Below are 14,332 nucleotides of genomic sequence, written 5' to 3' on the forward strand. Positions count from 1 at the left end.
AGGCAGGGAGGCACAAGCGGCCGCAGGGAAGCGGACGCATCTGGAGCCCAGATCTGTGGTGAGGCCGACACTAATACCACGGCCCAACCATCCTCTGGTCCCTTCACTAACCAAGTGCTGTCTATGGTGTTTTCCTGTCTGTCAGCTATCACGTGCCCTCTGAGAGCTTTCCGAAAAACAGCCATTTGTAAGAATTCAAAGGAGACCATAGTGATTTTCTGAAAACTTTTGCTAGTCTCATGTCCTCTGCTTTCCTTGTCACATTTTAAAGTGCTGCACAAGGCCAGGCTCACACTTGTAATCCCAGCACTTTGGGAGGCTAAGGCGGGTGGATCACAAGGTCAGGAGTTTGAGACCAGCCTGACCAACATGGTGAAACTTCATCTCTACTAAAAATACAAAAGTTAGCCGGGCATGGTTGCAGGCACCTGTAGTCCCAGCTACTCAGGAGGCTGAGGGAGAAGAATCGCTTGAACCTGGGAGGTGGAGGTTGTGGTGAGCCGAGATTGCACCGCTGCACTCCAGCCTGGGCGACAGAGCAAGACTCTGTCTCAAATAAATAAATAAACAAACAAATAAAAATATAAAATGCTCCACAGCTGGCATGGAACCTGAATTCCAGCTCTCACGTTTGTGCATCTTCAAAAACAACAAGGCCTTCGGGAGAGGAAGCTGCTCTCTGTAGAGTGGGAGGGGCTGGTGTCTGTCTCCCCAGCTCTGACCAACTGGGTCCGTACGCTGCCCCATCCCCACAGCAAGTGCCACTTCTCTTTGAGACAAGAGTCGTGCTCTGACACCCAGGCTGGAGTAGAGTGGCGGGATCTTGGCTCGGTGCAACCTCTGCCTCCTGGTCTCAATTAATCCTCTTGACCCAGCCTCTCAAGTAGGTGGGACTACAGGCGTGCACCACCATGCCCAGCTAATTTTTCTATTTTTTGTAGAAACAGGGTTTTGTCGTGTTGCCCAGGCTGGTCTCAAACTCCTGGGCTCAAGTGATCCACCCACCTTCCCAGAGTGATGGGATTACAGGCGTGAGCCACCGCAGCCAGCCCACTGGTTAAGATCACCCTGCAACTCACGCTGGGCAGTATCTAAAATGGAAGATAATTGGGCCGCCTGGCAGGCAACAGCAGTACTCAGATCACCACAAGGCTTTTTTACACATGAAGCATGTTGAGATTAGAAATAAATGAACCGAGGTGCATGACACACAAAATGGTCTGTACGATTCCATGCGTCAAAATCATTAAAACTTGAGGGAAACTGAAGGAACTCAAACTTTGGAGAAGGCAACCTACAGCTGGTTTGGCGATGTGCTGGCTGACATCCTGGCTGTGGGTGGGGGCCTCCCTCACATGGCATTCTAGACATTGTTCCCTATTTGACTTTGAACACTTTCCTCAGTAATTCGCACGGTCAGGACACGCATGGAGGCTGTAAGAGCTGCTGTCAGCGCCACAGGCACTGATAAATCAGATGGACACGTGCACATGGGGCACCTACCATCTCAGAGTTGACCAAGTGGAAGAATTGCTCGCATCTGGCAGTGATGGGCTGTTCTGCCTGGAAGTTGCTGCCGCAGAGGACAGACGAAGGCAGGCGGAGGAGGATCCTGGAAAGAAGGGGCTGTATTGGTGGCGACAGCAGAACATACACTCTGCTCCTTCCCAAGGGCTCAGACTCTCAGAGCAGCAACCACCACCCTGAAACCCAGGGCCACTGTTGGAACTAGAGCCTTGGCCTGTGTCCCTCTGTTCCATCCAAAGCCTGCACCCTGGGCCCACCTCCCCTGTACCGTGCTTGGCCCACTGCACTCAAAATGTGTTACTAAACAAACAACTTTTAACAGTTACATAATAACCAACAACTTTTAACAGTTACATAATAACCAAGTGGATGATGCACCAGTCTGTCTAGTGAAGCAATCTCCTATGACTGTAAAATTAAATGACTTCATGCTTCTTCTTATAAATGCAGCTGCCGTGGGCATTTCTGAACAGTTTTCCCTACTTTGACAAGAGCTCCTTCTGCGACGTCCCTCCACGTCTGAGCAGGAAGGTTTTTTTGTTGTTGAGACAGAGTCTCGCTCCGTTGCCCAGGCTCGTGTGCAGTGGCGCCATCTCGGCTCACTGAAACCTCCGCCTCCCAGGTTCACACAATTCTCCTGCCTCAGTCTCCCGAGTAGCTGGGATTACAGGTGCCCGCCCACCACGCCCAGCTAATTGTTTTTGTATTTTCAGTAGAGATGGCATTTCGCCATGTTGGTCAGGCCGGTCCCAAACTCCTGACCTCAGGTGATCCACCCACCTCAGCCTCCCAAAGTGCTAGGATTACAGGCAAGAACCACCTCGCTTGGCTGGAAGGTTTTAATCAAAAGTACTTTCAACCCTCCAGATCCTCTTCTCCGTGCCAAGTGCCACAGAGATGGACAGGCTTGGGGTGGGGACACACAGACAAGTAAGTAACAGGAAACAAACTCGCTACAAAGAAACTCTAGGACCGTCATGAGATGCTGCCCTGCCCAGGTGGTGCTGCCCTGCCCAGGTGGTAGTAGGTGTTACCGTTTGTACATTAGCAGCTCCCTCTGTCTCTGAAGGCTGGCAGCCATGCTCCACCCGCTTGTCAGAGCCTGGAGCCGTCTGCGGAAAATCCCAAAGAGGAAGTGCCCCTGGGAAGGGGTGTGGCCGAGAGGCACTGAGGGGTCTTGCTGCAGCTCCAGGTCAGCTACCATCTCCTGAAAAAGAGCAGGATGCTGGCACGGAAAGGCCTCGGGGCTCACTGCCCGGCCAGCTGGGGACCCAGACAGCAGGGGTCAGGGAGAGGTCTCCACAGGGTACAGGGTAAGAAGGAAGAAGTGGGGCAAACTATTTCAACTGGAAATCACTTTGAAATCACAAATATAGAACAGTGCAGGCCGGGTGCTGTGGCTGACGTCTATAATGCCAGCGCTTTGGGAGGCCGAGGCAGGCAGATCCCTTGAGGCCAGGAGTTAGAGTACTACTTATCAATTAAGAAAAAAACAGCTGGACATTGTGGCTCAGGAGATGGAGACCATCCTGCCTAACATGGTGAAACCCCGTCTCTACTAAAAAATACAAAAAATACAAAACAATTAGCTGAGCGTGGTGGCGGGCACCTGTAGTCCCAGCTACTCAGGAGGCTGAGGCAGGAGAATGGTGTGAACCTGGGTGGTGGAGCCTGCCGTGAGCCCAGATCGCGCCACTGCACTCCAGCCTGGGCAACAGAGAAGACTCAGTCTCCAAAAAAAGAGAAAAAAAAAGGCCAGGTATAGTGGCTCACGCCTGTAATCCCAGCACTTTGGGAGGCCAAGACAGGTGGATTACCTGAGGTCAGGAGTTCAAGACCAGCCTGGCCAACAAAATTAGCCATATAAAATTTTGCCATACAAAAATTAGCTGGGTGTGGTGGCAGGCGCCTGTAATCCTAGCTCATCAGGAGGCAGAGGCAGGAGAATCGCTTGAATCCAGGAGGCAGAGGCTGCAGTGAGCCAAGATCCCACCACTGCACTCCAGCCTGGGTAACAGAGCAAGACTCTGTCTCAAAAACAAACAAACAGACCAAAAAAAAAAAAACAAAAACAAACAGCATAAGGACACTCGTGCCCTTCACCCAGATTAACCTCTGGCTAACATTTTACCCCACACGTCATTTTTGCCTCACAAGTCTTTTTTGTTGTTGTTGATACAGTCTCAGCCCGGTTGCCCAGGCTGGAGTGCAGCAGTACAGTCTTGGCTCATGGCAGCCTTGGCTCTCGAGCTCAGCTGATTCTCCTAAGTCAGCTTCCCGAGTAGCTGGGACTATAGGTACACACCACCATGCTCGACTAGTGTTTTGTATGTCTAGTAGAAATGGGGTTTCACCATGTTGGCCAAATTGGTCTCGAGCCCCTGAACTCAAGTGATCTAGCCACCTCAGCCTCCCAAAGTGCTGGGATTACAGGCGTAAGCCACCATGCCCGGCCGGCTGTATTTTTTAAAGAAGAATAAAGATCAGGTGCAGTGGCTCACACCCATAATCCAACAATTTTGGAGACCGAGACGGGTGGTTCACCTGGGCCCAGGAGTTCAAGATAAGCCTGGGCAACATGGCAAAACTCCGTCTCTACAAAAAAATCAGCTGGGTGTGGTGGCGCATACAGGTGCACGCTGTCAGCACTGCTTGAGCCCAGGAAGTCAAGGCTGCAGAGAGCTATGATCACAACACTGTACTCTAGCCTGGGTGACAGAGCAAGACCCTGTCCCAATAATAATAATAATTATTACAATTCAGAGGAATAACCAGATGGTCTCACTGAGGAAGAGCCAGGTGGGTCTAGGGAAACCATCTGGCTAAGGAGTTGGGAGGCCCCAGTGCTGCGGGATGGGGAGACGGGGGCCTGGCACAGAAGACACACGGGTGGCCAGCACCAGTAAACGCCTGTTGACTGACAGTGAACACACACAGGTACATGTTGTCTACCTGTATAGATTTCAGGTGATCCACCAACCTCAGCCTCCCAAAGTACTGGGATTACAAGCATGAGCCAACAATAAATATCTTTTTTTTTTTTTTTTTTTGAGATGGAGTCTCACTCTGTCGCCCGCCCAGGCTGAAGTGCAGTGGCACAATCTCGGCTCACTGCAAGCTCCTGGGTTCACGCCATTCTCCTGCCTCAGCCTCTCGAGTAGCTGGGACTATAGGTGCTCACCACCACACCCGGCTAATCTTTTGTATTTTTAGTAGAGACGGGGTTTCATCGTGTTAGCCAGGATGGTCTCCATCTCCTGAACTTGTGATCCGTCTGCCTCGGCCTCCCAAAGTTTGGGATTACGGGCGGGAGCCACCGTGCCTGGCAATAAATATCTTAATAGCACGCGGCTTAAATAAAGTGAATGCACTGAGTTGTGGCATCCTCAAACTCACCTGCAATCTGGAAATAATATCATTTCCTGTGCGGCCACCAAAGACCAAATCAGAATTTTCTGAGTGATCATAACTCCTTGAGCTGAAATGAAAATACAGTAAAATCCTCCTCAGTATTGCCTAATAGTGCTGGAGTTCCCAGTTCTCCTCCTGCCTCCAGAGCTGAGTGATGGCTGTGCTTCTCTGACAGTGTGACCCTCATACTAGTCAACAATAAACAACAAAAACTGCCACAAAATACTACCAACCCCAACCCAGGAAATATAAAAATTATGTACCATGACCAAGGGGGTTTATCCCAAGAATGCAAGGATAGCTTAACATACCCAAATCAATATAATGCAGTTATCAATAAAACAAAAAGCAAAAACCACAAGATTATCTTAATAGATGTAGAAAAAGCACTTGACGAAATTTAACATCCTTTTTTGATAAAAACACTCGGCCGGGCGCGGTGGCTCACGCTTATAATCCCAGCACTTTGGGAGGCCGAGGCAGGTGGATCACGAGGTCAGGAGATCGAGACCACGGTGAAACCCCATCTCTACTAAAAATACAAAAAATTAGCCGGGCGTGGTGGCAGGCGCCTGTAGTCCTAGCTACTCGGAGAGGCTGAAGCAGGAGAATGGCGTGAACCCGTGAGGCGAAGCTTGCAGTAAGCCGAGATTGTGCCACTGCACTCCAGCCTGGGTGACAGAGCAAGACAGTCTCAAAAAAAAAAAAAAACAACAAAAAAAAACAAACAAACAAAAAACAAAAAAACACTGGATAAACTAGGAGCAGAAGGAAATCTTCTCAATCTAGTACCTGGCATGAATGAAAAACCCACAGCTAACATCAAATTTAATGAGGAAGGACTGAAAGCTTTTCTCCTAAGATCAGGGGCAACGAGGATGTCCTCTCTACACTCAGAGCAGTGTCACTGCCTCTACTCAACACTGCACTGGGGACGGGCACGGTGGCTCACGCCTGTAATCCCAGCACTTTGGGAGGCCGAGGCAGGCAGATCATCTGACGTCAGGAGATCAAGACCATCCTTGGCCAATGTGGCAAAACCCTGTCTCTACTAAAAATACAAAAAATTAGACGGATATGTTAGTGGACACCAGTAATCCCACCTACCTGGGAGGCTGAGGCAGGAGAATTGCCTGAACCTGGAAGGTGGAGGTTGCAGGGAGCTGAGATCATGCCATGGCACTCCAGCCTGGGAGACAGAGCGAGACTCTGTCTCAAAAACAAACAAAAATCAGCAGCCAGGCATGGTGGCGGGTGCCTGTAATCCCAGCTACTCAGGAGGCTGAGGCAGGAGAATCGCTTGAAACCGAGAGGCAGAGGTTGCGGTGAGCCGACACTGCACCACTGCACTCCAGCCTGAGTAACAGAGCGAGACTCCCTCTCAGAAAAAACTAAAAAACAACACTGCCCTGGGAGTTCAAGCCCGGGCAATTCAACAAGAAAAAGAAAAAGCATCCAGATAGGAAAGGAAAAAGTTAAACTATCTCTGTTCACATATTATATGATCTTTCTTTTGTTTTGTTTTGTTTTTTTTTTTTTTGAGACAGTCTCGCTCTGTCTCCCAGGCTGGAGTGCAGTGGCGCAATCTCGGCTCACTGCAAGCTCCGCCTCCCAGGTTCACGCCATTCTCCTGCCTCAGCCTCTCCGAGTAGCTGGGAATGCAGGCATCCGCCACCACGCCCGGCTAATTTTTTGTATTTTTAGTAGAGACGGGGTTTCACCGTGGTCTCGATCTCCTAACCTCGTGATCTGCCCGCCTCGGCCTCCCAAAGTGCTGGGATTACAAGTGTGAGCCACCGCGCCCGGCCTCTTTCTTTTGTTTTTTTGAGACTGAGTTTCACTCTTGTCGCCCAGGCTGGAGTTGCAGCGGCATGATCTCGACTCACTGCAACCTCTGCCTCCTGAGTTCAAGTGATTCTTCTGCCTCAGCCTCCCAAGTAACGGAGCACAGGAGCCCACCATGACGCCCGGCTAATTTTTGTATTTTTAGTAGAGATGGGGTTTCACCATGTTGGCCAGGCTGGTCTCCAACTCCTGACCTCATGATCCGCCCACTTCACCCTCCCAAAGTGCTGGGATTACAGGTGTGAGCCACCATGCCTGGCCAGATATGATCTTACATATACAAAACCCTAAGGAATCGATACAAAAACACTCTTAGAGCTAATAAATGACTAGAGCCAATGAATACACAAGAATCACAGGTGTTTCTATACATTAGCAACAAATGATTCAAAAGGAAAGAAGACTCGCTATCACTGAAATGGCAATACTGCCCCACATGCAGTCCGTATCAGGGTCCCAGCTACTTTTGTCGAAATTGACAAGCTCATCCCAAAATTAAGACGGAACTACGAAGTATCTAGAAAAGCCAAACAATCCTGAAAAAGAACAACAAAGTTGGAGGCCTCACAGTTCCCAATTTTAAAACCTACTACAAAGCTTCGGTCATCCCAATGACGCAGTGCATATGGACATACAGACCAAGGGAACACAATGAGAGCCAGAAACAAATCGTCATATGAGCAGCTATCTAACTTTTGACAAGGCTACCAAGAACATTCAATGGGGAAAGAAGTGTTTTCAGCAAATGCTGCTGGGACAACCGCATGGCCACAAGCAACAGAATGAAGCTGGATGACCTCACACAACAATTTTTTTTTTTTTTTTTTTTGAGACAGTCTATCACTCTGTCGCCCAGGCTGGAGTGCAGTGGCACAATCTTGGCTCACTGCAACCTCCGCCTCCCAGGTTCAAGCAAGCCTCTTACCTCAGCCTCCCGAGTAGCTGGGATTACAGGCGCCTGCCACCACGCCTGGCTAGTTTTTGTATTTTTTTTAGTTTTGCCATGTTGGCCAGGCTGGTCTCAAACTCTTGACATCAAGTGATCCGCCCGCCTCAGCCTCCCAAAGTGCTGGGATTACAGGCGTGAGCCACCGTGGCTGGCCCAAAATGTTTTCTGATCCATCAAAATGAATCAAAATGCTAAAGAGCTAAACTAAAAATAGATGATCTGGACTTTATAAAAATTTAAAACCTTTGTGCATTAAAGGATACTATCAACAGAGTGAAAAAAAGAATTAACAGAATGGGAGAAAATATTTACAAATCATATATTTGATAAGAACTTTATGTAAAAGATATAAAGAACTCATACAACTCAGTAAGACACAGTCATGAACTGCTCAATGACAAGGATCCATTCTGAGAAACACATCTTTAGGTGGTTTAATCACGTGAACATCCAAGTGCAGACACAGACCAGAGCCCCCCGCACACCTAGGACACATGGCACGGCCCACTGCTCCCAGGCTATAAACCGGCAGAGCATGTAACTGTATTGAATGCTGCAACTGTAACACAACAGTATTTGTGTATACAAACATAGAAAAGGTACAGTAAAAACATGTTTTAAAAAAAAGCCACAAAAATTTATGGCTTTATGGATTACTGTGATATATGTGGCTCGTTGTTAACCAGAACATTGTTATGCAGTACTTGAATGTGACCCAGTTTTCAAAGGGGCTAAGAATGTGAACAGATTTCTCAAAAAAAATCTACAAATGGCCAATAAGAAAATGGAAAGATGTTCAAAATCACTACCCATCAGGGAAGTGCAAATCAAAACCACAATCAAATAGCACTTAATACCCACTAGGATGGCCACCATTAAGTCAGGCCTGGCACAGGGGCTCATGCCTGTAATCCCAGCACTTTGGGAGGCCGAGGCGGGCAGATGACCTGAGGTCAGAAGTTCAAGACCAGTCTGCCCAACAACGTGAAACCCCATCTCTACTAAAACTCAAAAATTAGCCAGGTGTGGTCCTGCCTGTAGTCCCAGCTACTTGAGGGGCTGAAGCAGGAGGACACTTCAGCCCAGGAGGTCAAGGCTGCAGTGGGCTGAGATCTTGCCACTGTACCCCAGCCTGGGTGACAAAGTAAGACCCGCTTTCAAAATAAACATAAATAACACAAAGTAAGACTCTGTCTCAAAAAACAAACAAACAAAGTGAATGGATAAACAAAATATGGCTGATCCTTCCGTTCCGCAGTGAGCAGCTCTGTGCAAACCTACCCATAAAGGTTGGGGAAGCTGGAAGGCTGAAGAAAGAGGCTGAACAATACAGTTTCTCAGACAGAAACGTTTAAGGCCTTCCAGACAGACGCCTTGTCTCAGGCAGCCTAGAGAGACAATGCAGCCCTGCACTGTTACCCCCAGGCAGGGCTTCTACACCACAGGGAAGGAGTGTTGACGTCAACCCCTCAGGGAAAGGCAAGAATGCTCTGTGAATCTAACCGCCGGATTTACGGTGGAAGATTTGTTTTTTTCTTTTGAGATGGAGTCTCACTCTGTCACCCAGGCTGGAATGTAGTGGTGTTATCACAGCTCACTGCAACCTCTGCCTCCCTGGCTCAAGCAATCCCACCTCAGCCTCACGAGTAGCTGGGACCATAGGCACGCACTACCATGCCCCGCTAATTTTTTTTTGTCGAGACAGGGTTTCACCAGGCTGGTCCCGAGCTCCTGAGCTCAGATGATCTGCCTGCCTTGGCCCCCCAGTGCTGAGATTACAGGCATGAGCCACTGCGCCCGGCCTCAAGATTGTTTTGACCTAAGAGTGGGATTTAAGGTAACAGCAGATAAATGGGAAATCTCAGGAGGCATTCTTGGAGTAGTGTTAACAAGAAGTCACCCACGATGGAGGTGCGTCAGTCAGCCTCCATACCTTCTGTGAGCATCAGTCAGCCATAAGAAGGAAGGGTATGCTGATATGTGCTACAACACAGATGAGCCTCAGAAACATTCTGCTCAGCCAAGGATGCCAGACACAAAGGGCCACAAACTACGTGCTTCTGTTGATATTAAACATCCAAAACAGGCAAATCCACCAACAGAAAATGGATTCGTGGTTGCCACAGGCAGGGACACGGAGGGACGTTGCATAAACACTTGCCATCTGTACCAAATGCTGCAGCTATAACACAATACTGTGGAGCTGCACACAAGACCCCCGGGGGACAAAGCCTGGACAGCCCCAGGTACACTCCTTCCATCCTTCTGGCCCACACGCAACACCTCAGGAACTGCTCTGTCCTGAGAATCCCTCTCAGATGGAGAAAGGCTGTGATGCCCAGTATCTGCTAGGCCATTTGTGTCATGCTTCACACTTGCTCACCTTGAATACCAGGTGACAGAACAGAAAAACAACATTGTTGCTATTTTTTTCTTTTGAGACGGAGTCTTGCTCTGTCGCCCAGTTGGCTCACTGCAACCTCTGCCTCCAGGGTTCAAGCAATCCTCCTGCCTCAGCCTCCCAAGTAGCCGGGATTATAGGTGCCCGCCACCACACTCAGCTAATTTTTGTATTTTTAGTAGAGAGGGAGGTTTCACCATGTTGGCCAGGCTGAGTCTCGAACTCTTGATCTTAGGTGATCCACCCACCTCAGCCTCCCAAAGTGCTGGGATTACAGGTATTAGCCACCACAGCCAGCCCAAAGTTGTTGCTTCTGACAAGTCTAGACACATAAAGAAACAACCAATTCAGGAAGCTTGCCTTTATTTTGTACTGACTTAGATTTGCTGTGTGATATGCTCAAGTGTAGTTTGCATAATTTGGACTTAAGAGAAAAATGCATTCTTATAATGATTAAAAGTAAGGCCTACCATGATTAAAAGTAAGGCCTCATCGGTGTGTTATGGTTAATACTGAGTGTCAATGTAACTGGACTAAAGGATGCAAAGCATTAATCCTGGGTGTGTCTGTGAGGGTGCTGCGAAAGACTGACATTTGGGTCTGGGCTGGGAAAGGCAGACCTACCCTTAGCTAATTAGATGGGCACCATCTAATCAGCTGCCAGCACGGCCAGAAACTCCCCTTTATATATATCCTATTAGTCCTATCCCTCTAGAGAACCCTAATATAGTGTGTGCTGCTAACCTTTGTTGGAAATCCATCAGTGCATTGACAAGAATGGTACACGCAGCCTCCAGGTCTCCATCACAGCCCCCTGAAGCCGAGGACTCAGGGAGAAAGTGCTCATGGATCGCCCACTGGTGGAAGTCCTGCCTGGAAGAGCAAACACTGCCATCAATTCTGAGAAATGCTTCGTGGCCAGCGGTTCCCCATAACCAGGGAGTAGGCCCACAGTAAGGAACACAAAGCACGAGTGAGAGCTGGGTTGAGGCTGGCAGCTTGGAACCTTGGAGTAGGGATGAGACCTCACTGTCTGCAGGGTGGGGTGCCTGGGGATGTGGGAAAGGCCTGGTCTCAGGAGTGATCTTTGTGACCCCCCCCTTCCACAGATCAGAGGCCACTCAGGATGACATCTCACAGGGTAACTGCTGGCCACACAGCAGATGAGCTTGGTGAACGGAAAAGGCAAGCACAAAAATGTAGGCTGGGGCGGGTGCAGTGGCTCATGCCTGTAATCCCAGCACTTTGGGAGGCTGAGGTGGGCAGATCACGAGGTCAGGAGATCGAGACCATCCTGGCTAACATGGTGAAACCCTGTCTCTACTAAAAATACAAAAAATTAGCCGGGCGTGGGAGGTGGGCGCCTGTAGTCCCAGCTACTCGGGAGGCTGAGGCAGGAGAATGGCATGAACCTCGGAGGCGGAGCTTGCAGCGAGCCGAGATCACGCCACTGCACTCCTGCCTGGGCAACAGAGCAAGACTCTGTCTCAAAAAAAAAAAAAAAAGTAGGCTGGAAAGTCACCTGAGGGCACCTGAGCTACTCACAGGCCCACCAGAAGGGGATGGAGAAGCAACCTGCATCCAGACTGTGGGCTCTGAGCATACGGATGGGAAAGGGCTCAAAGAGACACTCACTCAAAACTGCAGTGGCTACACCTGTAATCCCAGCACTATGGGAGGACAAGGTAGGAGGACTGCTTGAGCCCAGGAGTTTGACATCAGCCTGAGCAACAAAGGGAGACCCCATTCCTATAAAAAATTAGCTGGGCATGGTGGTGCTCACCTGTGGTCCCAGCTACTCAGGAGGCTGAGGCAGCAGGATCACCTGAGCTCTGGAGAGGGAGGCTGCAATGAGCCGTGACTGCCAACACTGTACTCCAGCCTGGCCAAGAGAGCAAGACCCTGTCTCAAACAAACAAATCTGCAGTGCACAAAACCATCAACACTGCAATCCATTTATGCAGAAAGAGCCACAACCAGGAAGGTGCTCCACATGACCCTGCAAATGTGAGTGCTAAGGAGTGTGTGCTCCACCCACACTGTCTGGAACCGGGGTGCTCCACCCACACTGCCTGGAACGGGCACAGAATGTATCTAAGTATCACTTAAGTAATTGAGAAAAGAAAGAAAGTCCCGGAACACATCTCGACACAACTTCCACATAGCAGTGACCTGAGTGGTAAGGAGTGGTCCTCATGACCTCACACAGCAGACAAGCGCCTCCCTCTGACCTCCTCCTTAGATTCCACACCAGAGACGAGCCAGGAGGAGAAACAGGGGTGTGTGAAGGAAGCGCCTGCAGAGCAGGCTTGGCACAACCTGAACCATCAGCACCTGTTTTGCCACAGGCAGCAGCGAGTTATTCTTTTAGTGGCCCCTATGCTTTCCTTTTCCTATTATTTCTATTGGTTTCATCCAGAATCTGATACCAGGATCCAGGTGCAGGAGACATTGCTGCACGTGCCTGGAGGGCCCCTGATGGCCGGAAGGACGAGGAGCACAGGGTGGCTGTTGCCAACCCTCTCCTGAGTCCAGGTGTGGCAGGCACCCTGAGGCTCATGTACCCAGCAGGATGCTCCATGTCTGCAGTGACCATATTCCCCTCTCCCTGACCTCCACCTTAAACTCCACACCCTCAAACCCAAGGGCCCTCTGGGCTCCCTACTCCTATGCCCAGAACAGCACATCTGGCCTCTCAAATAGTCTCAAATGGTCTCAGTCACCAGTCCTGGGACCCATGGGGGTTCAGTGCTTCATTTACTCACTTCCTGGTGCCCCCAAGTCAAGGCCGGCATCTCTCCTCAAAGTCTGCACCACCTGCTCCACACCAGCCTCTGCTCCTGTCTGGTGATTTCCTCTCACACGGCCCTGTCGGGTATCTCCAGAGCTCATTCCTACCTTTAATCCACTTCTGTGTCTACCTGTGTGTTGCCAGGGCCTGGACACAGGTGTACAGCTCCCGGACAGCAGCCATAGCCCAGCCAGGGTAGGGTGAAGTCTAAGTGGGTGCCTTTTATGTGCCACATCTGCCCTCATCGATACAAAGGTGCCATATGGGCAGGCTTGTTTCTTCCCCTCTATACTCCCTGCTTCTAGAACACTCTAGAATTGTCTGCCACATGGTAGGAGATCAGTAAATGTTTCTTTTTCTTTTTTTTTTTTTTTTTTTTTTTTTTTGAGTCGGAGTCTTGCTCTGTCACCCAGGCTGGAGTGCAGTGGCGCAGTCTCGGCTCACTGCAAACTCCGCCTCCCGGGTTCACGCCATTCTCCTGCCTCAGCCTCTCGGAGTAGCTGGGACTACAGGCGCCCGCCACCACGCCCGGCTAATTTTTTGTATTTTTAGTAGAGACGGGGTTTCACTGTGGTCTCGATCTCCTGACCTCGTGATCCACCCGCCTCGGCCTCCCAAAGTGCTGGGATTACAAGCGTGAGCCACCGCGCCCGGCCTCTTTTTCTTTTTTAGTAGAGACGGGGTTTCACCGTGTTAGCCAGGATGGTCTCGATCTCCTGACCTCGTGATCTGCCCGCCTCGGCCTCCCAAAGTGCTGGGATTACAGGCGTGAGCCACCGCGCCCAGCCTTTTCTTTTTTTTGTTTCTTAAATAAACGAATAACAATTGAAATTGGGCAACCCGGCCAGGCGCAGTGGTTCACGCCTGTAATGCCAGCACCTTGGGAGGTGAAGGCGGGTGGATCACGAGGTCAGGAGATTGAGACCATCCTGGTTAACACGGTGAAACCCCGTCTCTACTAAAAATACAAAAAATTAGCTGGACGTGGTGGTGGGCGCCTGTAGTCCCAGCTACTCGGGAGGCTGAGCCAGGACAATCGCGTGAACCTGGGAGGTGGAGGTTGCAGTGAGCCAAGATCGCACCACTGTACTGCAGCCTGGGTGACAGAGCGAGACTCCATCTCGGAAAAAAAAAAAAAAAAAAGAAAAACAGAAATTGCCACTGCGTGGAAGCTTTACTTTCGCTTTTGCTTTAATAAATCTTGCCACCGGAAAAAAAAAAAAAAAAAACAATTGAAATCGTGCTCAAAGATTAACAGTTAAACCAAACATTAAATTAAGGATAAAATGACAAAACATAGGCTTTAAGACAATGTGGAAAACTGTGTAACATTTTAAAGGGAAGCTCCTTTTTGTTTTGAGATAGGGTCTCACTGTGTTGCCCAGGCTAAAGTGCAGTGGTGTGATCT

The 14,332-nt window shown here is 49.6% G+C and overlaps 1 protein-coding gene across 16 annotated transcripts in view; it reads right to left on the reverse strand.

Annotated features, from left to right (window-relative positions):
- FANCA (FA complementation group A) overlaps positions 1–14,332 on the reverse strand; it is a 77,615-nt gene that overhangs the window by 8,050 nt on the left and 55,233 nt on the right. For 4 of the 16 annotated variants that reach the window (XR_010114535.1, XM_055232894.2, XM_055232895.2 and 1 more), the window contains 4 exons: positions 10,878–11,006; positions 4,924–5,005; positions 2,562–2,734; positions 1,504–1,612 (listed from right to left, as the gene is read on the reverse strand). Coding sequence is in view for 10 of the 16 variants with exons in the window: in XM_055232894.2 (XP_055088869.1) it covers positions 1,504–1,612; positions 2,562–2,734; positions 4,924–5,005; positions 10,878–11,006 (493 nt within the window). In the remaining 6 variants the exon portion in view is untranslated. Of the gene's footprint in view, positions 1–1,503; positions 1,613–2,561; positions 2,735–4,923; positions 5,006–8,751; positions 10,456–10,877; positions 11,007–11,916; positions 12,016–14,332 lie in introns of those variants that run through there. The other 12 variants (XM_063613052.1, XM_063613053.1, XR_010114536.1 and 9 more) reach the window with 11 other exon arrangements.

This window comes from Symphalangus syndactylus, chromosome 11 (genome assembly GCF_028878055.3).
Source record: "Symphalangus syndactylus isolate Jambi chromosome 11, NHGRI_mSymSyn1-v2.1_pri, whole genome shotgun sequence".
Taxonomy (NCBI): Eukaryota; Metazoa; Chordata; class Mammalia; order Primates; family Hylobatidae; genus Symphalangus; species Symphalangus syndactylus.